At 38.3% G+C, this 24,999-nt stretch overlaps 2 protein-coding genes across 2 annotated transcripts in view; both read left to right on the forward strand.

The window, feature by feature from the left end:
• LOC126236314 (esterase FE4-like) overlaps positions 1–18,141 on the forward strand; it is a 136,697-nt gene extending 118,556 nt beyond the window's left edge. The window contains exons 10-11 of the mRNA XM_049945525.1: positions 11,998–12,130; positions 17,827–18,141. Coding sequence (XP_049801482.1) covers positions 11,998–12,130; positions 17,827–17,989 — 296 coding nt within the window. The 3' untranslated portion in view covers positions 17,990–18,141. The remainder of the gene's footprint in view (positions 1–11,997; positions 12,131–17,826) is intronic.
• Positions 1–24,999, forward strand: part of LOC126236312 (juvenile hormone esterase-like) — a 557,639-nt gene that overhangs the window by 395,860 nt on the left and 136,780 nt on the right. The window lies entirely within an intron of this gene.

Genomic DNA, 24,999 nt, shown 5'->3' on the forward strand with positions numbered 1-24,999 from the left:
AGCCTGTGATAGCTTTACTGCAGAAGAAACCAGAGCTAACCAGCTTAGCAATCGGGGAACTTGGCCAGATATTATGAATGATGTGTGCAATTAAGGAAGGTCTGTGAGGCATTAGTGAAAAAATGTAAAATTTCCTGTGGAAATGAGAAAAGGTGTTTTAACCTTTTTCATTGCTTCCAGATATTGTAAATGATAACTTTAGGATAAGTGCAATTAAGGAAGGTCTCCAAGATATTTTTTCATTTCTTCTGTCATCTTTCAAATGAGTTACGCAAATGTGGCTTGTATATTCTTGAACGGAAGAAGCTGTGTATTGCTTTTGTTAAGTTGTTCAATTAGAGTGCTCGCTCTCTCATAACAAATGCTTTAGAGAATGACGACACTTGATCAAATATTCTCGCTAACCACGAACTGTCCTGCAAACATATTATTGAAATGTGCAAGTAGAAAGAGCTTCCACAGAGAATCAAAAAGTCAAAATTAATGGATCAGACAAATAAACACAAACTGATTTGGAAGAAAAGAGGTGGTGATCAGTTTTGATAATGTTATTTTCGACAATGTTTCTGTGCTGAAAGAAATCTTTCATAAAGAGGTGAACATGAAATGTTTGGAAATCCAAGTATGGAAACTTTTTAGGAGAAGTAGAATTAATGGCCAAGTATTAAATGATCATATTAATCATGTAGCTAAACCGGGAAGATTGTTTACATACTTAAGAAAGGGCATACAAAATGAAATCATTCCCATAATTTATGATGAGACAGGATCTCTCATTAAGAATACCATACTCCAAAATTAATATTATTCAACAATATTGGACCATACTTCATATTTAAGACACAAGAAGCTATTAAGCATGGTTTTAGGTGTGGTAGAAGTGTTTTCCAACCATTTACAACTGAAGAATATTTTTTTATTTTTGTAAGTGAGTCACACTACTGGAAAAAGTCTCACAGAATTGCTGCTTCAGGTACTCCATAACCTTTTCAGGGACAATCTTCAGACAATGGAAGTAGCATGAATGGCAATAAGAGTGTTACTCAAGATTGTATCATCAAAGAAAATCCAAGAGCTAATTATATCTCTTGCTGTGCTCATAGCTTGAACTTGGATGTTAGAGATGCCATTAATCATCTGTAATTGTGCTACTTTTTTTGTTTCAGTTCAAAGAATGTTCACATTATTTTCTGCCTGTGTGAAGCGCATAAACCTGAAGCTGCTGTGTAATGAAAGATGGGAGGCTATGACAGAAAGTTTTTGGGCTGTGAGATCTGAGTTTAATATGACTTCCATTAGTACAGTTAAATAATGCTTGCAAAAATGATCCAATGTGCTTCAGTGAAGTACCTAGTCTATTTAAAGAAGTAACAAAATTTAAGTTTTCCCTGTGTGTTTTGACATCGAATAGTGTCCTTTGCCTTGCCAGCAGAGTCTATAAAGCAATTCAGCAAGAAGGTATGCAGTTAGACACTACAATAAAATTAATACAATCAGCACCAAGTGATACTGAAGAATATAGGGCCAACAGTTTTGAAAAGGCTAAGAAAGGAGCAGAGGAATCGGTTGCAGCTTTAGAAAATGTTTCCGAGTTAATAGAATCTACATCTGCAACTTTTAAAAGGCAGTTTTGTTATGAAAGTAAGGATGAGCCCATTCCAGGGGAAGAGAGCTGCTTCTATATTGTGGTAGACACCACTGTTATGTCTGTGAAGGAAAGGTTTCAGCTGCACAGTAACTGCTGTGACGTGTTCAATGTTATTTGTGACATTAAGATGTTCACAACAAAGAAATCTTGCAGATGCTTTGACAGACCATAAAAAGCAATCAAGAGATACAAATTCACAGGAACTTATAAATGAATGGGGAACATTGTCCACTATGCTTCCACAAGCTGCCAACAGATTTAGAAATACTTCAGTAGACATTTTCCCAAATGTAACAATTTGTTAAGAATATTTTTGTGCATGCCAGTGTTTGCAGCTGGTGCAGAACATAGCTTTTCAAAGTTAAAGATCATGAAAAATGGAGATCTTATGAGCAATGAACTGGTAATTAGTCATGACATAATAGAAGTGGAAAGATAGATTGCACATTCACTCAGCATGAAGTTAGTGTATGTTTTGCTCCTCAAAAAGTAAAAACAATTAACATTTAGCTGAGTCATTTTTAAAATTACGTTTGTACAATTTAGTAGGCTTTACCCCATTTTATTTACCATTAGACACCCTCTATTAAACTGTATGCCTAATTTTGCATGGTTGTAGTGGTGCATGTAAAAGTTATTACCACCTCATCAGCCAAGTGTAGCTCAGAGCTATTGCTACTTCTAATAATTCATGTTAAAGAGTGATAAAGGATCACAGAACAAAATTTAAGAATGCATATAAATAGAATTTATTTCTATGACAGCTCTCACTGGCTACTTGTTTTGGATGTAAAAACAGGTAAACATATCACATAAGGAAACCCACTGCTGAACTAGCCAGTTTTTGCTTCTTTAAAAATAAAAATTAAACTCAAATGCTAAAGTTATACAGCCATTACAATATCTGTAGTAAACTGTGGTTCCCTCAATTTGTATGAAATATTGTAAGTAAATTTTTTTTAATATATTACGGAATCAGCACATGTGCTTGCTGTTAAATTTGCTACTTAAAGAAAAACATATTTGACACTATGATTCTTGATGTATTTTATGAGAATTATTTTGCAAATGAGATGCAACAGTGAAGTTCTACTTCACAACATGTCATGACACAGAGGTGACTTTTCCAAATGTGAAACATATTTTGACAGATGTAAGGAAAACTTTTCTGAAAGATTTGGAAAAATATTTAGCAATTTAATAAAGCAAACACAACCAAAATCAGTTCAGAATTATTTTAGTATTACTGTAATGTTGGAAATGTCAAATGAATTGTTATATTCCTAATTCTCCAGTTCTATTTTGTGTAGGTTTCAGGTGCAGTTCAGTCATTTCAGGTGCATATACATGCATATCTGGTGCATATTTTCCTTGTTTAGTGTATATTTCCAGTATTATTGTCCATATTTAATGCATAAATGCATACATTTAACACAAAACAATCAACTGGCAATCTAGCTTGAGTGACAGCACTGTTGTGTCCACTTTTAAAAAAATAGAAGATAAATGGAGATACTATGAAACTTACATTACCCAGTATTATTAGAACTTGAACTTCACGTGCTACACACTCCACATAAAAAATAACTGAATTAAAATTTGTTTTTGCCAATGAGTCCTGAGATCATGCAAAGTCATGGGTAAGCTAGTACTTAATAAACTGCTTTCATCCTTCTACTTCAAACCATTCAAAAACATACAACTATTTCTGAACCTCTCTGAAAAAATGTGGGAGTCTCCATGTTGATACTTTCTAGTACTGAAAGCATCAATAACAGAAATATTTCAACAGCATCCCAACTCTAATAATGCTGTCATCACTGATACTTGTGTGGTATTAATTTTTAAAACCACTTTAGTCTCTTCGTAATACCTGTGCTGATTGAAGAATTTGGATTCTACAAATGTAGCATATGCCAACAGTGCTCCATCTAGCTACAGTTGCACCAGATTTATTGTCAAAAACAGGAATAATAATGTTATCCATTAAAGTACTTTGTACTTTTTTCATTCTCACCAGATATCTAGGACACCAAAAATACTGTATTATCCCAAACGTTAACAGATACAATACACATTATGTGCAGAAATTTATCAAAGAACTGTTTTGAAGGACAGTACTGTCATAATATGATACTTACATTCTCTGTTTGTCCAGACTGTTCATGTTTCATTATAGTTTTCTTCAGGCTCCATTTCTCTAAATTTTAAGGAGGACTTTGATTTGAGGTATAGTCATCACATATGAAATTAAAACTGACTTCACATCAAGTTTGAATGTGACTGTTTTATTACAATCATAGAGAAATACATTTGTTTTTGTAACCACATATCAACTCACTTGTCTCTGACTTCTTTGTTCATCTACAACCTGATAAAGCCTTCAAACGACTGGTTACCATGAGGTCTTTCTAAGGACTAATGTGGTGTCTGTTCTGCAGAAACATGCTAATTGGAACTGCAGTCACATAAACAAACAGTGCTAATCATTTGCCAACTCACACATGCAGATTTACCATTACACTAAATTTTGGCAGTGATGTGGCACACACTGGCCTGCATGAGACAAAGCAGGCAGGCAGTGCGAGCTGGATAGCACATGACACATGTCTCGGATATTTCTCACCGCAGGCCATATGGGTCTAGTTAACACAGCTCCCCACAAACACACATACAAAGTCTTACTACTTGGTTAATTTTGTGGTGTCTTTCATCAGTCCACAAAAGAGACAGTGCTACACAGGCCACTCTGGAAACCATCCATTTGATCACACGACCTTTGTTCTGAATGGTTCACATGTTTGCACAATGTGCTTATCACTGGAGTGTGTACCTTCCAGGAGCAGTGATCAAGCCGTACCACTAGTGCAGTGTCCTAGTACAGACATTAAAGACACAAGTTTGTTTGTAACACCTAGCAAGGCATGCCAAAATAAATGTTTAGTGCATGGTTGGGGCAGTGCCAGCAGTTCACTGCATGTCTAGAACCATAAGTGGTGATGACATCACATCCCCATTTCACTCATGACCCCAATGTGCTTTTTTGATGTGTGTTGGGTTATTTCCATTGCGTGCTTATCCTTCGTACGAGAACTTCACTCTAAGCCAAGATGGTGAATTTAAAAGACTGCAAAAGACTATAGAAGACCTGCTCACATGCAGCCAGAGATTGGAGAGTTTGTTACAGGTGCACTCTGCACGCACAGACTCAGCGCATCTGTAGACAGCTCAGGAAAATGTTGGCACACAAAGCCCCATCACACTGGCACCTCCTACTGCACTGGGCGGGTGTTGGTCTGGCTGCCTCCCTTTTGCCATTGTGACCCTGTCGTGTGGTTTAGTGAAGTGGGGGTGGTCTTCATGAGTAACAATGTAACCTGTGACTTTGCAAAATTCACGCATGTAGTGAGCCAGCTCAACCAAAACTACGTGGTCAAAGTATGAGATATAATCACCAGCCTGCCAACACAGACCTCTTACAAATGACTCAAGGAAGAACTGATCCATCAGACCTCCTGGTCCAAGGAACAACAGGTGGATCATTATGCTGAATGAGACCTAAGTGCTGTAGTGTGCGACTGAGACAGACGAGAACCTACAGTGTAGGGAAATCCCAGTGAACCCACAGTAATTTTAATCTACCAACCTTCATAAATTTGCATGGCAGTTCCAATAAAACTTGAATATTGATCATATCTAGAATAGTTTAGGGTTTACTGTTAAAGTGAAATTAACAAGTTTTGTTACAAAGACCTGAATGCTTAAATCTGAACACTTTGGTCAATCTTAACGATTGACATTTCATATAGAAGTGCATCATTAAAATGACGGATGTTGTAAATATCAACTTTGTAACTTTATTTGTTTAAAAGATATAATAAATTTAAATTATCAATATTTTCAATTAAGCATCAGATCATCATTTCCTCCACAAAACACATTGAACGGTGACAGCATGACACCTTATTGAATCATTAGGTAATAAAATTTTTGTTGTAAAGTTTAGTGCATAATAGTTACTTTTGTTATCAGAAAGCACATCGGTGCAAGGCTACTGGTTGTGACATTCAAAGTTAAGAAGGAAATTGTATTGGTTTTATGTAAAAGAATTTAATGTTTATTATGTGATGCATATTATTGTTACTTTATTTAGAACATGAAAGTGGTTAAACATTGATTATTTAAATACGTTAAAATTTATAATAATGCAGAATAAGCTGTAGCCAATCAGATGGACAGCTTCAGGGAAGGGAACTGCGCTAGTCAGTTGAGCAACGATGTTCGTCATGTGGGAGATGTGGCCGGAGATGGTCAGAGGAACAGTGTTGGAAGACACAAAAACAGACTGTTTGTCTTTTGATAGCTAGGAAGTGAAACAACTTAGAAAATTTCGCATTGTGTGGTATCGCGGGACTTAGTAATTGACTGGTGAGCAGCTGTGCACCTTCTGTGAACTCTGACTTTTCACTTATAATGAGGTGGAGTACTGGACTTTTAGTTCGTGATGAGATTGTGAATGATCAAACTGTCAAATGGGTATGTGCTGGAGTGTAACAGTAACTCTAAATATGACCACTTTCACTATTAGTTTGCTTTCTGAATAAACATTATTCCAACCAAATCACAACTGTGTGGCCTGCATCATTTATGGGTCATTAATTTAGTTCCTGATATTATTATTGTTATTATTATTATTATTATTATTATTACTGTTATTATATGTTACATTAGCTTTGTATTTTGCAAACTTGCCATCAGCCAGACAATTTAACCAAAGGGTCACAAGTGTCTAATTTAGGGTGTGTAATGCAACATGTGTGGTTCAACCCCTAGACAAGTTTGAGCCAAAACATTTTGACGAAGAGGAACTGCATGTGAGCCTGAACATATCTAGGATGTTAGCTTGCATGAGGAACAATGGGCACACCAATTGCTGCACCAAGATAAATGTGGGGACTGAAGACCTTCCCAGTTCCTTCATCACTTGGAGAGCCGGTACTGGACTCACTGTTATGCACTAACTGGGTGTGCAGCCTCCCCACTCTGGTGCAGGTGGTAATATCAGTGCAGACAGAGATGCAGCTGGATGCCATTGCAAACTTGGCCAACCATATGTAGGGCACAATGATGTCTGGCACCATGGCCATGGCAGCTTATGACACCATTCCAACTCCATGGTGGCATGCACCTCCTGTAGCCTCTGCCATGAACACGGAGTTGCACCAGCTAGTTCACAACTTGGCCACACAGGTGGCAGCTCTCCCCACACAGGTCAACCAGTTGGCATCTTCACAGGCAGAGGTCAGCAGGCACCGAGTGGCAGCCAATTCAGCCACCACCAAACTGGCTTGCACAACTGGTAACACAGCTCCATTGACAGCAGAGTGGCTGCCAAGTGACTTCTGCTGGTACCACACACGCTTCAGCAAGAAGTGACAAAATGATGTCCTCCCTGCACATGCCAAAATGCCAGCTGCAACCAGGCCTAGATGCACCCAGCTGCAGTTCAGTATCCAGGCATCTTATCATAGCAGAATGGGCAGGCAATGTGAGGTACCTCTTTGATATGAGTTTGGACATCTCGATATTCCCCCATTGTTGCTAAGAGAATGCAAGCAGGCCTAGGCACTCTCTCTCACTGCAGTGCACAATTTGGCCATTAAAACTTATGGTACACACAATCACAGTTTAGATCTAAAGGACATTTACTGTGGCTAATGTCAGTGAGCTGGTCATGGGAGTGCATTTTATCTGCCACTACAGGCTGCTAGCCGACTTCACAAACAGCCTGCTCACTGACGCAACAACAAATTCAAAGATAGTGGAACAGAGCCGGCAGGACACATTCTACAGTATAAAACCTGTGAAGGGCCCTGGACCTTACACTGACATTCTGGAAAAATTTCATGAACTCACCCACCCAGCTGGTGCACCGAATGACACCCAGCACTCAATGGTGCACCACATAATAAGCACACCCAGCCCATCCACATCGTACTGCCCACATCGACTCATGCTCAATAGAGTTTCAGTAGCAAAGGCTGAGTTCAAGGTCATGCTGCATCAAGGCATCGTTCGGCCATCGTGCAGCCCATGGTCATGTTTGTTGCATTTAGTTGTGAAAAAAGACAATTCGTGGTGCCCTTTTGGGGACTATCACACCCTTAATACAGAGACAGTGCCAGATTGATATCCGGTACCACACCTTCAAGATTTATATCCATACATTGGCAGGCTGTGTCATATTTAGTAAAACTGATTGCGCACAGGTGTACACACAAATTTCAGTGGCGCCCAAACCAAAGACATTTAGAAAATGGCCATTTGGGCTTTTGAAGAAAGTCTGTCTTTGACTTTTGGTCTCCAGCACCTGAGTGAAGCTAGAATTGTCATCAACACGGTGAAATGCACATTTGGTGTAATGGAAATAGTTCCTTGGCCATTTAATCACCCCCACTGTATCGATGCCACAATGCCACAATGCCACTATTGGAGAAGGTACAAGCGATTGTGAACATGCCATGTCTGTAGACAGAGTTATGCTGCTACCTCAGCATGTTGAACTTCTATCACTGCCATCTGCCCAATGCTGCCACCATGCAAGAACCTGTGACAAGTCACTACAAGGTCCCATCCTGAAAGGGAAGACTTCTGTGAATTGTATGGATACACTGGAGCAGAGCTTTATGGAGTCAAAGTGGAAACTTGCAGAAGCGATGCTGCTCGTGCCCCTGGTACATAATGTGAACTTAGCCATAGTGGTGGACACTAGCCAGATCACCACCAGCGTGGTGCTGTAACAGCATGTCGGTGGGAGCTGGCAGCCACTTGGTCTTTTCGTGAATAAAGCGTCAGAATCACAAAACGCTTGGAGCACTTATGACTGGGAGATGCTTTCAGCATACATGACAGTGAAATACTTATGTCCATCAGTAGAAGCCCAGAAATTTGTCATTTTTACTGACCATAAACCAATAGCTCATGTGTTTCAAAATAATCACTCCAAGAGTTCACAGCACGAATCCAGCAAATACAATACGTCAAAATTTACATCAAGCATCCGTCATTTTTCTGGGATAGATAGACAATATAGTGGCTAATTGCTTGTCCCAAGCTTGTGCTATTGTCTTGCCCCATGTGAACTTTGAGGATGTTGCCCAAGTACAGGAGAGTGGTGAAGAGCTGCACAGTTTTCGTCATGACATCTCCAGTTGCCTGCAGCTGGAGCTAGTGCCTGTCTCTGGCTCTGCATGGGTGATTCGGTGTGACATTTCCACCAGCACACATCAACTGTTCCTTCTGGAGAAATTCTGGTGCACTGCCTTTGACCAAATCCATGGACTATCGCACACTGGCACTGACACCACTGCCATGCTCATCTGGCCCAGGCTCTGGAAGAACTGCTGTGAATGGGCATGCACTTGCACCACATGCCAGCATGCCAAAGTCAGGAGACACAACCACACACCCATGAGTATCTTTTGCAATGTGACATGCCAATTTGCACATGACCATGTGGACCTTGCCAGCCTGCTCTCTCTCTCTCTCTCCAAAGGCAAGCGGTATCTGCTGGATATCGTGGACTGTTTCACTCACTGGCCAGATTCAACACCCATTGCCAACATCACTGCTGAGACTCACCACCACCCTCATTGACACTGGGTGGCATGCTTTAGATGACACAGTCACTTGACAACAGACTGTGTCTGCCAGTTTGGCTGCGTGTTGTTCACACACATTACCAGACTGTGTGACATCTGATTACACAGAACCATAAACTACTATCTGTCAAATGGCATGGTTGAATGGCTCTATAGGACTATGAAAGTTGCCCTCATGTGCCATGACACCACCTGGGTGGAGGTTCTCCCACTGGTGATGCTGGGCCTGCAAGTAATGCCTCAGAAGATCTGACATCGGACAACATGCATTCTGCCAGTGGTCAGATGGAGCCTGCACCTGCAGCCACCAGTGATGCACAGATGCAACCAGCTCTCATTGCACCACCACATGTTCTTCCCACCACCTCACCCTGGTAGCCAGAGCTGCCACCTGAACTGCACTAGCCACAGGCACACAGGTCACCCCCACCACAGCTGACAACAGACTACATCACTCATTCCAGCTGTCATGTCCACTTAAAGTGCCTGTGCAGTGTCATCAAAACACCACACCACACAAAGCAGCAAGCATATGCCTCATCTGTCTTATGTCGCTAGAATCTGGCACCCCCCACCTGCCCACTGCTGTCTGTTGTAGAGACTCTCTCCACTGGCCACACCTGCAGCCAGTATCTCCGGTTGAGCTGCGGACACCATCTCCTGTGTCAACAGCTGCTTGTCTGTCATAGCTGCTGGACTTGTGTTTGCATCCCTGTGCCTCTACCGCATCAAGCGTTGAGACCGGATTGGCATCCATGCTGGCTTTCATGCTCGTGTTCCCATCAAGCTCCAAATGTCACATCCGTGCCATTGGGAACATCCGTCGCAGATCCAGGACCCACTTTCAATTCGCAGCAACACCGTACTCATGCAACACCATACTTGCAAGTTTATACTTCTGTGCAATCTCTGTACCTCCACTGTCTAGAGTGTTGAGGCCGGATTGAGTGTAAAGCTGTGCTACCATGACTGAGTCCCTCAACAAAATTGTAGGACAGCACAACTCATGAACCTTAGAATTGTCATTCTAGATGTCATTCTGAACAATTCAAATAGTGAACTTCATTCTACTGTAGTGCATAAACTGTAGTACTAGTGAACAGTCTGTGTTGTTATTAAGCTACCATTGTGTCAGCCTTAGAGATGTCTTTCCAAGTGACCCACAACTATAAGCCTTGGCTGCACATTGCTATTGATAGTTGTATCCAGCACCGGCTGCTGCTGCCACTGCTGTCACTAGCCGACTGCATGGGGACACGTCCACCACTCATACTGAGGTCAGCTTGCAGACCGAGTTCCATGCTTTCTCGCAGCTATGGACCTCCACTCTTAAAGGGCGGATCTGTGTGGTGGCTGTATCACAGAAACACACAAATGGCAGAACTGTGGTCACTCCAGCATTCGCCAGCCCAAGCACACAGTTTTACCATTAACTGAAATTTCGGCAACAGTGCAATGTGCACCAGTCCACAAGAGACAAAGCAGGCAGGCAGTGTGAGCTGGATACTGTGACGCAACATACGTCTTCGATCTTTCTCACTGTGGACCACACAGGTGGAGTTAATGCAATTTCCCACAAATGTGTATGTGAAGTCTGGCTAATTTACTCACTTTGTGGTGTCTCTCATCCATCCATGAAAGACACAATGTTCCATGGGCCATGCTGGAAACTGACAGTTCAGTGATGTGACCTTTGCTCTGTGAAGTTCGCGGAGTTGCACAATGTGCTTATCACCAGATTGTGTACCCTCCAGGATTTGATGATCAAGCCATATCATCAGTGCAACATGCCAGTATGGATATTAAAAACATGAGGTTGTTTGTAACACCTAGTGAGACATGCCAAAATAAGTGTACGTCATTAACAAAACAGCCCTCATCAATTTCCCATCACCAAGCCTGTTCATTGGACATAGTGCATGGCTGCAGCAGTACTGCTGGTTCGCTGCACACCTAGGACTGTAAACATCGATAACATCATGTCCCCACCTCACTAATACTTTTCAAACATGTGACTGACCACAATGGCATCAAAACAAAGAAAATGACACAAAAAGTGTCTTATTATAGTATTGTTTCATGAGTTTTAAAAGTTTTGCTGATTTTCTACATTTATGTTTTATTATTTATTTATTTTTTTTTTTTTTTGTTTTTTTTTTCCAATAACTGACAGTTTTGATATTGTGATTTTATAATACTTTTATTTAATTTTTATACTTATATTTTGACTATTACTATCAACATTGTTGTGAAAGCCCATATAATTTATGAATTTTAAATAAAAATAACATAAAACTATATGTGACATAGTTTTTATCCAAAGCTTGTCTCAGTATGGTGCACACATCCTAGTCACAAAAACAGAACTTCTCACAAATATGTGTAATTACAACCATTTAATAGCTGTTAACTAATACAAGGGGTATGCAAGGCTAAACTGGTCAAAATCATTACAGCTTCTTGCTCAATCATAATGCCACTAATTATAAAATAAATGTTACAAAGTAGAGCCATACCCATCTGCCACAAGCACTCCACATTGACCCCATTGATTAAATTTAGTAAAAATCTGAATGATCTTTGTACATAACACTCACAGGTATAAACCCAAATTATTATAGTAATTTCCAATTGTTAAGCTTCTGCTAAACTAAATTATCATATAAACATTTTCTGCTTGTCTTCAAGGTGCCTCACATGGAGAAGATGGTGGTTACTTATTTACTATGGGAGAGACACCTCTAAACCTCAGTCCTCAATCTGATGAACATAAAGTTCGGAAAATGATAGTTAAAATGTGGACCAATTTCATGAAATCTGGGTGAGTATAATATTGAACATTTAATAATTACTTTCTTGGTTCTTCTATGGCTTACAAAAAATAAAACACAAAAAATTAAATAAAGATGATAAATAAAGAAATTACCACCTCCACCAATAAGTTCATTTGTACTGCGAAACAAATTGAAACATGTTCTATATAAGTTTAGATAACAATTTGAAGTGATGTTTACAGAAAATATGATTATGATTTTGTAAAATCAAGACTCACTCAGTTACTATTAGAGAAAGTAAATCCCTCAACCCATAGTAAAAGTTTTGTGTTTGTATGAAAGCAGATATGTGATATGTAGAAATACTGGTAGCACTGGCAGACAAATCACTTTCTTCCGACCAGTGTCAATTTTCTCCACCACTTCATGAGGTAATGGGCAAGTTGTGGCGCCCTGAAAATATTCTGGGTTCGGAGTTGGCGTGGCCGCTCGGCAGGCCGCGGCTCGTCGGCGGCCATGTGGTGCCAGACATTGGGCAGAGCAAGAGGGGTAGCCCCAGCGCATGGCCCAGGCTGACCGTTTGGCTGGGAATTCCATGCTGACGCGTTGTCAAGGACTGTGCTTTGTGTCGATGAAGGAGATGTGTATGCCGGGAGTACCAAAGATGGTGGACTTCATGAAACCATAATGGCAGACATTTCACAGTTCATGTAGAAATTGTGCTGTTTACTACAGTAGTACAAGTTCATATGCCAACAAGCTCTGCAGATGATGAAGAAATTGATGAAATGTATGACAAGATAAAAGAAATTATTCAGGTAGTGAAGGGAGACGAAAATTTAATAGTCATGGGTGACTGGAATTCGTCAGTAGGAAAAGGGAGAGAAGGAAACATAGTAGGTGAATATGGATTGGGGGGAAGAAATGAAAGAGGAAGCCGCCTTGTAGAATTTTGCACAAAGCATAACTTAATCATAACTAACACTTGGTTCAAGAATCATAAAAGAAGGTTGTATACCTGGAAGAATCCTGGAGATACTAGAAGGTATCAGATAGATTATATAATGGTAAGACAGAGATTTAGGAACCAGGTTTTAAATTGTAAGACATTTCCAGGGGCAGATGTGGATTCTGACCACAATCTATTGGTTATGAACTGCAGATTGAAACTGAAGAAACTGCAAAAAGGTGGGAATTTAAGGAGATGGGACCTGGATAAAGTGAAAGAACCAGAGGTTGTAGAGAGTTTCAGGGAGAGCATAAGGGAACAATTGACAGGAATGGGGGAAAGAAATACAGTAGAAGAAGAATGGGTAGCTCTGAGGGATGAAGTAGTGAAGGCAGCAGAGGATCAAGTAGGTAAAAAGATGAGGGCTAATAGAAATCCTTGGGTAACAGAACAAATATTGAATTTAATTGATGAAAGGAGAAAATATAAAAATGCAGTAAATGAAGCAGGCAAAAAGGAATACAAACGTCTCAAAAATGAGATCGACAGGAAGTGCAAAATGGCTAAGCAGGGATGGCTCGAGGACAATTGTAAGGATGTAGAGGCTTGTCTCACTAGGGGTAAGATAGATACTGCCTACAGGAAAATTAAAGAGACCTTTGGAGAGAAGAGAACCACTTGTATGAATATCAAGAGCTCAGATGGAAACCCAGTTCTAAGCAAAGAAGGAAAGGCAGAAAGGTGGAAGGAGTATATAGAGGGTTTATACAAGGGCGATGTACTTGAGGACAATATTATGGAAATGGAAGAGGATGTAGATGAAGATGAAATGGGAGATAAGATACTGCGTGAAGAGTTTGACAGAGCACTGAAAGACCTGAGTCGAAACAAGGCCCCGGGAGTAGACAACATTCCATTAGAACTACTGACGGCCTTGGGAGAGCCAGTCCTGACAAAACTCTACCATCTGGTGAGCAAGATGTATGAAACAGGCGAAATACCCTCAGACTTCAAGAAGAATATAATCATTCCAATCCCAAAGAAAGCAGGTGTTGACAGATGTGAAAATTACCGAACTATCAGTTTAATAAGTCACAGCTGCAAAATACTAACGCGAATTCTTTACAGACGAATGGAAAAACTGGTAGAAGCAGACCTTGGGGAAGATCAGTTTGGATTCCGTAGAAATGTTGGAACACGTGGGGCAATACTAACCTTACGACTTATCTTAGAAGAATGATTAAGAAAAGGCAAACCAACGTTTCTAGCATTTGTAGACTTAGAGAAAGCTCTTGACAACGTTAACTGGAATACTCTCTTTCAAATTCTGAAGGTGGCAGGGGTAAAATACAGGGAGCGAAAAGCTATTTACAATTTGTACAGAAACCGGATGGCAGTTATAAGAGTCAAGGGGCATGAAAGGGAAGCAATGGTTGGGAAAGGAGTGAGACAGGGTTGTAGCCTCTCCCCGATGTTATTCAATCTGTATATTGAGCAAGCAGTAAAGGAATCAAAAGAAAAATTCGGAGTAGGTATTAAAATTCATGGAGAAGAAGTAAAAACTTTGAGGTTCGCCGATGACATTGTAATTCTGTCAGAGACAGAAAAAGGACTTGGAAGAGCAGTTGAACGGAATGGACAGTGTCTTGAAAGGAGGATATAAGATGAACATCAACAAAAGCAAAACGAGGATAATGGAATGTAGTCTAATTAAATCGGGTGATGCTGAGGGGATTAGATTAGGAAATGAGACACTTAAAGTAGTAAAGGAGTTTTGCTATTTAGGGAGTAAAATAACTGATGATGGTCGAAGTAGAGAGGATATAAAATGTAGACTGGCAATGGCAAGGAAATCGTTTCTGAAGAAGAGAAATTTGTTAACATCGAGTATAGATTTAAATGTCAGGAAGTCGTTTCTGAAAGCATTTGTATGGAGTGTAGCCATGTATGGAAGTGAAACATGGACGATAACCAGTTTGGACAAGAAGAGAATAGAAGCTTTTGAAATGTGGTGCTACAGAAGAATGCTGAAGATAAGGTGGGTAGATCATGTAACTAATGAGGAGGTATTGAATAGGATTGGGGAGAAGAGAAGTTTGTGGCACAACTTGACTAGAAGAAGGGATCGGTTGGTAGGACATGTTTTGAGGCATCAAGGGATCACAAATTTAGCATTGGAGGGCACCGTGGAGGGTAAAAATCATAGAGGGAGACCAAGGGATGAATACACTAAGCAGATTCAGCAGGATGTAGGTTACAGTAGGTACTGGGAGATGAAGAAGCTTGCACAGGATAGAGTAGCATGGAGAGCTGCATCAAACCAGTCTCAGGACTGAAGACCACAACAACAACAACAACATGTAGAAATTAACAATAGCCAGAGAAATCATGATAACTTAAAAAGAAACATGTACATTACCATTATTTGCATGATTATTTTGATGGTGTAATCAGATTTAAATATATTTATTAGTTTAAAGTTTAGTATCTGACTGTAAATTCTACAAGTAACACCCAGCAACGAATTTCCAAAATCTAAACGGTTCATCCGATTTTGTTTATCAGTGTGTCTTTAGAAAGCTATTAGTGTAAACCTAAATTGGTATGAATTACAGGCATGTAACTTGAATAATACGTGAGTTATTGGAGATCAAAGTGGCCGATTACTATTAATCACTTCAAGTATAAGTGCTCCACAGTGACACGAAAAAACGGTAGCAGCATGCTTATAAATATATTTATTCGTCTATGTCTTTGTTTCTATCTGATATATACTATTCATGAAGAAATTGGTCAAATATTTACTCTGTTTTAGAAAACACAGACACATTAGGCTACTTGGTCTACTTTTGGTTTCTATTCCTATTTGTTTATGTATTTAATAATGTGTGTTAGAGAGCTTTTATGGTCTAGCCGTACAAATATTTATTTAGTTTCAAGTTATTTAAATGTAAATCCAGTATTTCATATGTGTTTCAATATGTTCGTGACTGTGCGTTGGCTTGGAGAAATGGTGGGAGGGCTCCAGCCAATCACAGCACACGTTAATGGGAAGACTGGATGGAAGTGGGGGAGGAGCATCGGGTCACAGAGGGACACAGGAAGTGCTGGATGGGGAGGCATGATGAGCGGTCGCAGGAAATACTTGGAGAGCAGAGCAGTTTGTGCTTGGTGGTGGGAGATAGAAATATTTCGTAGTGCCGACTTGTGCACTTGAGATTTCTGTGGCTTCTGCAGTGAAGATGTAGTATGCATTTAGAAGTGAATATCTTGCAAGCTACGTTGTTGCTCATAACTAATTACGTGAAGTAGGAATTTATTGTTTCCCTGTTATTCAACTTACATTTTATTTAAATGCTGGACCATCGACACCAATAAGTGTTTTACAGTAATAAATGGCATTCTTAAAGGTACTTCTGCTATTGTACTCATCATTTAAAGTCATTAAAATAGTACCTGCAGATTTTATTTAATTGCAATCTTTCATTTTTGAATTTCTATGTCACATTCAAAATTTGCAATTGCCGAGTAATAGGAACCTTCGACTAGTCGATTCATGTGTATATTCATATTGTATACTGTAGACTCAGCAGTATATGGCTTGTAATGCAGCAACTATGCACCCCTGCCCCTAGACAACAAAACCACCCAAAACTTTTTATATTTAAACTCTGAGTCTGAGGGTACGTAGTTGAGGGCCACCTCATTTTTTTAATTTTGAAAGCCTGCAACTAGCAGCATCAGTAAAAATTTTGTACATATCATGTTCTAACAATTGAAGTCTCTGACATATGCCTGAGGGCAGATATTGAACCAATTCAAAGAGGCACTGGTTGGCAATATATCCCATACAAAAATTGATAAGAGAATAAAGGTGGCACTGTTCTTACAAAAACATATTGGCAAAATTTTGGAATACAAGGTAGGCAGTGAAAAAGTTGTGCTGCATCATCATATATCTCACAAAGGAACATGAACGCAAGTTAATGTTCCTATATTATCTTTTTTGTTGTTGATTTATTGAGCAAAGTATATAGAATTAAATTTGTTCAGTGCCTCTTGCATTATTCAATGAAATTCTTCTGAATGTGTGTCTGTGTCATGATGCAAAATAAAGTAACCAATAGTGTACTACTGTTGCAGGCAGTATTTATCAGTGTAGTGTATCACTGCAGCTGTATGTGCTACTTGGTCTCTAAACATCTATCACATACAGCACAACACATATAATCACTTGATGGAGACTGTTTGTAACAGCTGCTAAAATATTGGCTGTTATATTTTACACCACGAGACAGTCGCACAACTAACAGAATTTTATTGTATCCAACTCTGAAAGACTACTCACCATTTTAGATTTAAACTATTACACTGTTTGATACCCACACAATACTCTGTAAATACATTTCATTCATATTAATCTAATATTATGTCCCCAAAGCAAAAAAAATTTTAAAAGTCTGTACACATTAAGTATTCATAAACTTGGCAAAAATACTTTTTTGCAGCTTCTGTTCTTCTCCCACACATTATCTGCTGCTACTCAGTGCCTCAGCACAGCTTACAAGTTTATGTTAAGGGAAATGCTTTAGCCTATTTTGGAAATGTACTTCGTTCACCTTACTCACTAGTTTGTTAAGCTGCATTATTCTCCACTGTCTATGCTTGATAAGTTGCTTTTATTTTACCATTACTAGTCGGAACAAATAAAACTGGGATATACATGTCACTAACATTAGTATAACATTATAAATGTTTAATATTTAGTTTTTATTTTCATTTCATGATTTTCAGTGTACCAACTGAAGAGCCTTATGATGACCTCAACATTATCTGGCCAAAGTATACACTTAAAGAACACGAGTTTTTGGATATAAATGTGAAATCATCCATACAGAGGGAACTGGAACCAAAACGTCTTGGTTTCTGGAGAGGGATATTCCCATCTTCAATATAAGTTGTGGAACTGAAAACCCAACCTAAAGCATGTGTTTGAAGACAGTATTGCATCTAATAAAACTTTTGGTGCAGAAGTGAAAGTTAATCTGTTTTTTCCAATGTCTTTTAAAATCAGAGATGATAACTTGAATTACAACCACTTTTACCCTTTCACTGTATTGTGGGTGGGATACTTTAAGTGCAACCTTCACACAGACTGCTAACATTCTGCTACAGGAAATTTGTTGGAAATGTTAAAGAAACACTCACATTTTGATTTTCAGACACTGTTTATGGACATCTAAATTATTTCCTCTCAAGAAAATTCTGGTATATAGAACTGCAGTAGTTGATACTTTTCCAACATAAATTTTAAAATGTTGATATTTATTAATGTATATTAATTCTAATTGTGTAGCATTGTTTGATCAAATATCTTTCAAACAAGATTGAAATTCATTTTAATATCATTACCTAGTGCAGGAACTGAAACACACATTCCACTGAACAGCTAGTGACGATTACAAAAAGGTCACAGTGGAAAGATTGTATGTAGTACACCGATGCCTCAAAAATGAGCACCAATGGATGTTTAAAATATGAAGCCAGGAAAGTTAGAAGGAAAAAATATGTATTGTATTGTTCTATTGAACCTCATCATTATTTTTGTACATAGTTACAGACTGGTATAGAACAAGTCAGTATTACGAGAAGATCAGATGTGACAATTAATGTGATGAACATCAACAGTGCAATTATTACAAATATACAAGAGTTTACATACAAAGAAACCTGCAAGCAAATTATTACTTTCACATAACTGTACTTAGTTTTCTTTTACAATTCAGAATGTGATTAAACCTCAATAAAGGTAAATGCATGGATACTCTTAATAAGACCACAAAAAAGCAATAGGATGTTTACTATTCTTACGGCAGCATGTGATCATAGTTTACATCATCATATCTTTTTGCACAAAAGACAGAAATGCACAATACATCATCGTCATCAGCTTATGAATTTATAACAATTGATCTAGTTTTATAAAATGTTTACAACTTAATGCAGTATGTTTGTGACCATAGTTTACAATTACAGCTTTTTGTGTAAAAGACACAAATTTGAAAATTAAAAGACATTACAATTTATGACATCAAGATGAAAATGTGTTGTATGACATCCTAGTTATTTATGCTAACAAGTATTTATTTATACTGTAAGAACAAGTACTGAGGAGATAGATATGTACAGGTCCTAGAATTTTGCTGTCTGTTTTTACTGCTTCACAATTAAGTCCATACAAATTTTTCACTATTGCTATTCAGTACAATAATAATGTATACACTTAGGTTTTAACCTGATAGCAACACTATAACACTTCTGCAGTAGGTAAGTATGTACAACTGCTTTAAATGCTGAGATATTTTTCATCATTTTGATGTTACAGGGTAGTTTGTTGTATACAGCTTGTTTCCTACTTGGAGTGGTCCATTTTGTTTCAGTGTTATATTTGAATAATGAAGATGTATAGCCTGGTTTCTTCTTGTGTTATGCAAGTGAATATCCTGGTTTCTAACTAAAAGTTGGTTATTATCATCTAATTTTTTCCTTAGAAAAGTATTACTTACAAAATATATAAACAAGATGAAGCACAGTCGTATTTACCCATTCAAATACTCCCTCGGTAGTAGCGACTCTGTCAAATCTGGCTGAAAAGTGATTGTCACAAGTAGGCTATTTTAAAATGATGTGGTCCACACCAGATTTACAGTCCAAATACATTAATTGCACTTCAGTATGAGATAGCCTACAGTTATGGCCAGATTGAGTCTCATCTGTTATAATCTATACACAGGTAAACAGATAGCCACATACTATACTAAACTCAGATGGTTTTAAAATGTGATTGTTTGAGTACAGTAACCCAACATTGAAGTGGCACATGTTTAGGTGTGTCAGACATTTAATTAAATCAGTCACTAATTAATGTTCTCAAACTATTGTTCTTGAAATCTAACTATCAAACGAGCCCGAAACTAATGTTCAAAATGAGTACAATTTTGAAATAACACACTACACAGTCTGGTCTTATTGTCACAGTAAGCATTTTTGAAGATTAACACAGCTCATGAAATTAATTATGAGTGCATGCTTAATCATTGCTAACTCAGCTGCAGTACAGTTTTGGACACAGATCTTATTTGCTTCACAACTTCCACAGACTGACTGAAATGGCTCCCAGCAGCCTCTCTTTTTTTAAGTTTACAATAATTAACACTATCTCAAATATTGTTGTCCACTATCTTTTTTACAACTTACAATTAGACATTTTCATTCCTGGTTAACTGGACAGTGGAGAAAGATTCTACTGCATGTGAACTTTTAGATACTATACGTAATACATAATACAATACTTGTAATAACTGCTATTGAATTATGCCATCTAGTTTGCCAAAATATGGTTTTACATTTCAGTAACTATGTTTTTATGAAATGTTGTAATTACTCTGAAACTAAATGAGTTACTAACATATTTTCAACATTAGCTGTCTAAATATTTCAATTATTTATTTATACTTTTGGTCTACTTAACCTGAAAGCAAGTAATTGGGTATAAGTTTACGTAAGATCAATGATAACAAAGTTTGCAAATACTGGTGTTTGTAATTAGCAGTTTTTGGTACACTAATCACACTGATGAACTGCAGTTAATCAAAAGAATGTAATGGATAATAAATTTGGACAAGCCCTGTATTAATGTTCAAAATTTCTGGTGCTGCCATATAATCTCTGGGAGGAAAAAATCATAATGGGGCAGGGAGGCTGGGAATCCACCTGTTTTGTTACAAAAGCAATGGAAGATCTTTAAGTTTTTTTAATAAAGGCTTTCACAAGCTTCTGGTAGATGCTATTTCCATGGTTCATACAATTCTATTTTGGGCTGTGAAACATCTCTTTCTGGCACTTGAGTTTCCACAGAAGATTGTTGTATTGCTGTAGGGGTTCTGCTTTGGCAAAGTACCGTATTTACTCGAATCTAAGCCACACTTTTTTTCCGGTTTTTGTAATCCAAAAAACCGCCTGCGGCTTAGAATCGAGTGCAAAGCAAGCGGAAGTTCTGAAAAATGTTGGTAGGTGCCGCCACAACTAACTTCTGCCGTTGAATATATGTAGCGCTACATAGGCATGCTTTGTAGGCACAAAGATAAATACTGGCACCAAAACCTCTGCGTCAGTAAATAAATTTAAAAAAAAAAGGTGGAAGAAGAGCTTTTTTTTCTCCGCCCCCGAGTTTCGACCACTGCATTTACATACATTATCCAACAAAGTAAATACAAATTCCATATTGTTCATCTTCGAATGTAGCAGCATTTCAATGTACTACAAAAATCCGACTGGCAAGACTGTTTGGGATGTTTGTCTATATGGCCAACTCTACATTCTGAATTTTTTTCCTACCTGTGAGAAGAGATGGTTGCTAATAGGAACCTGATGAAATGTGAATCACATGCAGTATTCTCTTCACCATAAGAATAATATGAATATAAACATTTTGCCATGTATTCTTTCATGTTTGCTGCTATCTTATTTAAATCCTGTCTGCCTAATTCACTACGAAACTAGAGTGAGACAACAGCAAACACGGAATAATATATGTTTATATTTGAATAATCTTGCCTAATAGTGATACAGTCAGAAATGAAGTACAGCAACCGACTATATTTTTAAATCTAAGATGACTCTAATTTCTGTGCAGAATTTGATGTACTAAAGAAGCGGCCGCAAAGATTTTCAAACAGAGAAAAATTTTCGCCTAACTCTCGTTCAGAACATGTTCTATCACACACAGTCTATTATTTGGTTCTTGGTGATCATTATCAAAGAAAGCAGCAGTGTAAGTAACAACAAATAGCAGTCTCTTGCCATTGTTTCGCTAATGAGACGATTCCTCTCTCTCTCTCTCTCTCTCTCTCTCTCTCTCTCTCTCTCTCTCTCTCTCTCTCTCTCTCTTTTTTTAATTGTGTGAGCGGCGGTAGCGCGCACAAAAGCAAGCCATGCTGTGAGCGGCGACAGGCCATAAACACGCACTATCAGAATGCGGCAAACAATGCGTGACACAGTACAGTAATGCATTTTCAGCTTAGAGTGACGTAAACACCCATAGCAAAGAAAACGGCACTTATCAGATCAAAGCAAAATAAGCAATCAATTCAAACCAGACGAAGCACATGAAAAAGGAAGGATACCCGTATAAATACGGACGGAGCACCTGATGCATAGCAATGGCTACCTGGTAAAGCTTAACTGCTAAGTGTACGACTCGAACCAAACTACTGTAGCTGTATCGTCATTCATTTGACGTAAATTGTCTCATATTACAATGGACCAACTTTGTTTCGATTTGGAGGTGCAGCCTAAAACTTCTCTCCTCTTGAATTTCAAGTCTCATTTTTCAGGTGCGGCTTAGATTTGAGTGCAGCTTAGATTCGAGTAAATACGGTACACATTTTTTAATTGTTCACTCATATGTGGAGCTTGAAAGAATGCTTGAAAAAAATGCAGTAACAGATGTTCAGTTTATTGGTTATATAATTTTATTGTTCTCAGATCCTCCTGGATTCCATATTCCAAGAAATGTTAAAGCATTTATATTATCCACATTTCTGGTGAATAACTCTACAGTTGGTGCTAATGGACGCTTATTCTGTAATGTGTGTAGATTCATAGTAACTGGTTTTGGAGTTTTAATATTAGATTGTTTGCAGTAAACCACTTTGTAAGATCTGAGGTACATATTTCGATTTCATTCTGCAACTCTTGTTCGGTCATTCCTTTGACTAACACATCTGTGTCACCAACAGATTTAATAAACTTCTGATGTGGGTTGATTGGTTTTGGGTCATTTTCATAGAGCAAAAACAAAACTGGTCTCAGAATTGAGCCTTCTGGTACACCATGCTTAATACACAGTTTTCCTGAATGACAGGTCTTCATTTTATTCACTTTTCGGAATGCAAGGTCAAGTATTTGCTCTCTACACACTCCAGTTTCATAAGATGTTGTGGCTTATGACATCAAATGACTCTGAGAGATCTAGAACAATTGCGGAAACATGCTCCTTATGGTCAATTGCATTTAAAGCTTCATTCAGAAATGCAAAAATAGCAGTCTCAGTAGATCTGGGTTTATGAAAACCTTGATGACAGTCTGTGAAATTGTTGTTTTTTCTATAAAGTTTATTAATCTCTTATAGTAGATTTTCTCCATTATTTTGGATAACCCAGATAGGAGTGAAGTGGGCCTATAGTTGGATTCATCTGTTTGTATCCCTTTCCTGTCGAGATATTTTACTTTGGCTGCTGGCCTCTTTTTTTTTTTTTTTTTTTTTTTTTTTTTTTTTTTTTTTTTTTTTTTTTTTTTTTTTTGGGGGGGGGGGGGGGGAATGTGTCATTTGAGGGCGAGCAGTTGCAGATATCGACTAGAGGCTTGTCTATGAAGCAAGCACATTTCATTATTATCGAGTCTGGTACTTGTGTTCTGATTTGAGTCCTTTAATAGTTTCTAGCATTTCCTTCTCACTAGTCAGGTATAGGAAGAGTGTCTTATCATTAGACCTACATTTGAACTGATTCATTCCTGCACACTGTGAGTTTTGCTGTAAGAGGTTTCCTGCTACCTGTGTGAAGTATGAATTGAATTTATTTGCAGTTTTTTCTGGATGTTCTGCTGCAGCTTTCTCTCCTTGCAATATTCTACAAGACTTATTTTCAGAGTTTTTATGTATCTGTATTTTGCTTTTGTTTTTGCCTTGATCTATTATGAAGACACAAAGAAGGTACTGGTTCTAAATTTTTTACTGATACTGGTTAATGTAAAATAAGACATCAGGGAAGAAAAAAAAGAAAAATGAGTCAAGTGATATATTTGATATTATTTGTCATTTAGTTACCAATGAAAAATTGTCTAAGCTGCAAATGAAATATATCAAAGAATGTAAAAATTTTCTCTCATTTGCAAGATAATACCAATGAATACAAATATGAAATAAAAAAGTAGAGACCCTGTTCTTAGTACAGCTTACTGGAAGGCTAAAAATGGTTGTGAGCTATATTTATTAAAACTCATTTCACAGTGATCTATAGAGTTGTAGGTATTTAAACTGAGCATATACAATCGCAGGACTCAGAGTAGAAGTTAGCAGTGCTTTGATCTTAATAAATATTGTCCTCAGATGGATTTTCAGTTTGGGTTATGTAAAAGGCATACAACCACAATTAACCATAATAACGTCAGTGAAAGTGCAGCAGCAAAAAATGTCACGTAGAGGAAGGTGTACGTAAATGAATGATGAACACTAACTTCACTTAACGAAAGTTTAGTCAGCACTTGCACATACAAGAGCGTGGGGCAAACTGCCTCAGGGCAGAACACGTACGGTATATATACAGCTACAGAACATTCCAGTACAATGATTCTTGACATTTGTGGATACTTCTAGAATGTACTCAAACCGAAGACAGAAATTAAAATGTTTCAGTTCAGGTCAGTTTTGAACTCGTGACCCTCAATGCAACCATCTAGCATCATAACCACTACATTACAGTGATTGCACTACTCAGCTTCTTCTGCATCATTGCACCCTCCTTAATAGAACAGCATCTCGGTGTTATGTCCTCCTAGTCCACGAACAAGTCATCGGTTCTGCGTACTCCAACTCCTGATGACGTGATGCTTGCCCTTGCGGTGATCTTCTTAGAACTTCTTTTGCCGCTACGCTCTTAGTCACCTTTCCACTTGTTGCCTTGTGCTGGAGCTTCAAATTTACCCTGGGTTGCAGGATCCTTAAAGGGCTTTATTCGAAGGACGTGGACTGTATCTCTGATCTTTCCTCATCTTGTGTTTGGGCCAAAAACTTCACAAGTAACATAAGACAACTTACTTATAGCCTTATAACGTCCAAAGTAGTGCAAGAGGAGCTTCTCAGAGGGACTAACCTTCTGAACAGGAGTGAAGATCCCGACAATGTCA

This window comes from Schistocerca nitens, chromosome 2, assembly GCF_023898315.1.
Source record: "Schistocerca nitens isolate TAMUIC-IGC-003100 chromosome 2, iqSchNite1.1, whole genome shotgun sequence".
NCBI lineage: Eukaryota > Metazoa > Arthropoda > Insecta > Orthoptera > Acrididae > Schistocerca > Schistocerca nitens.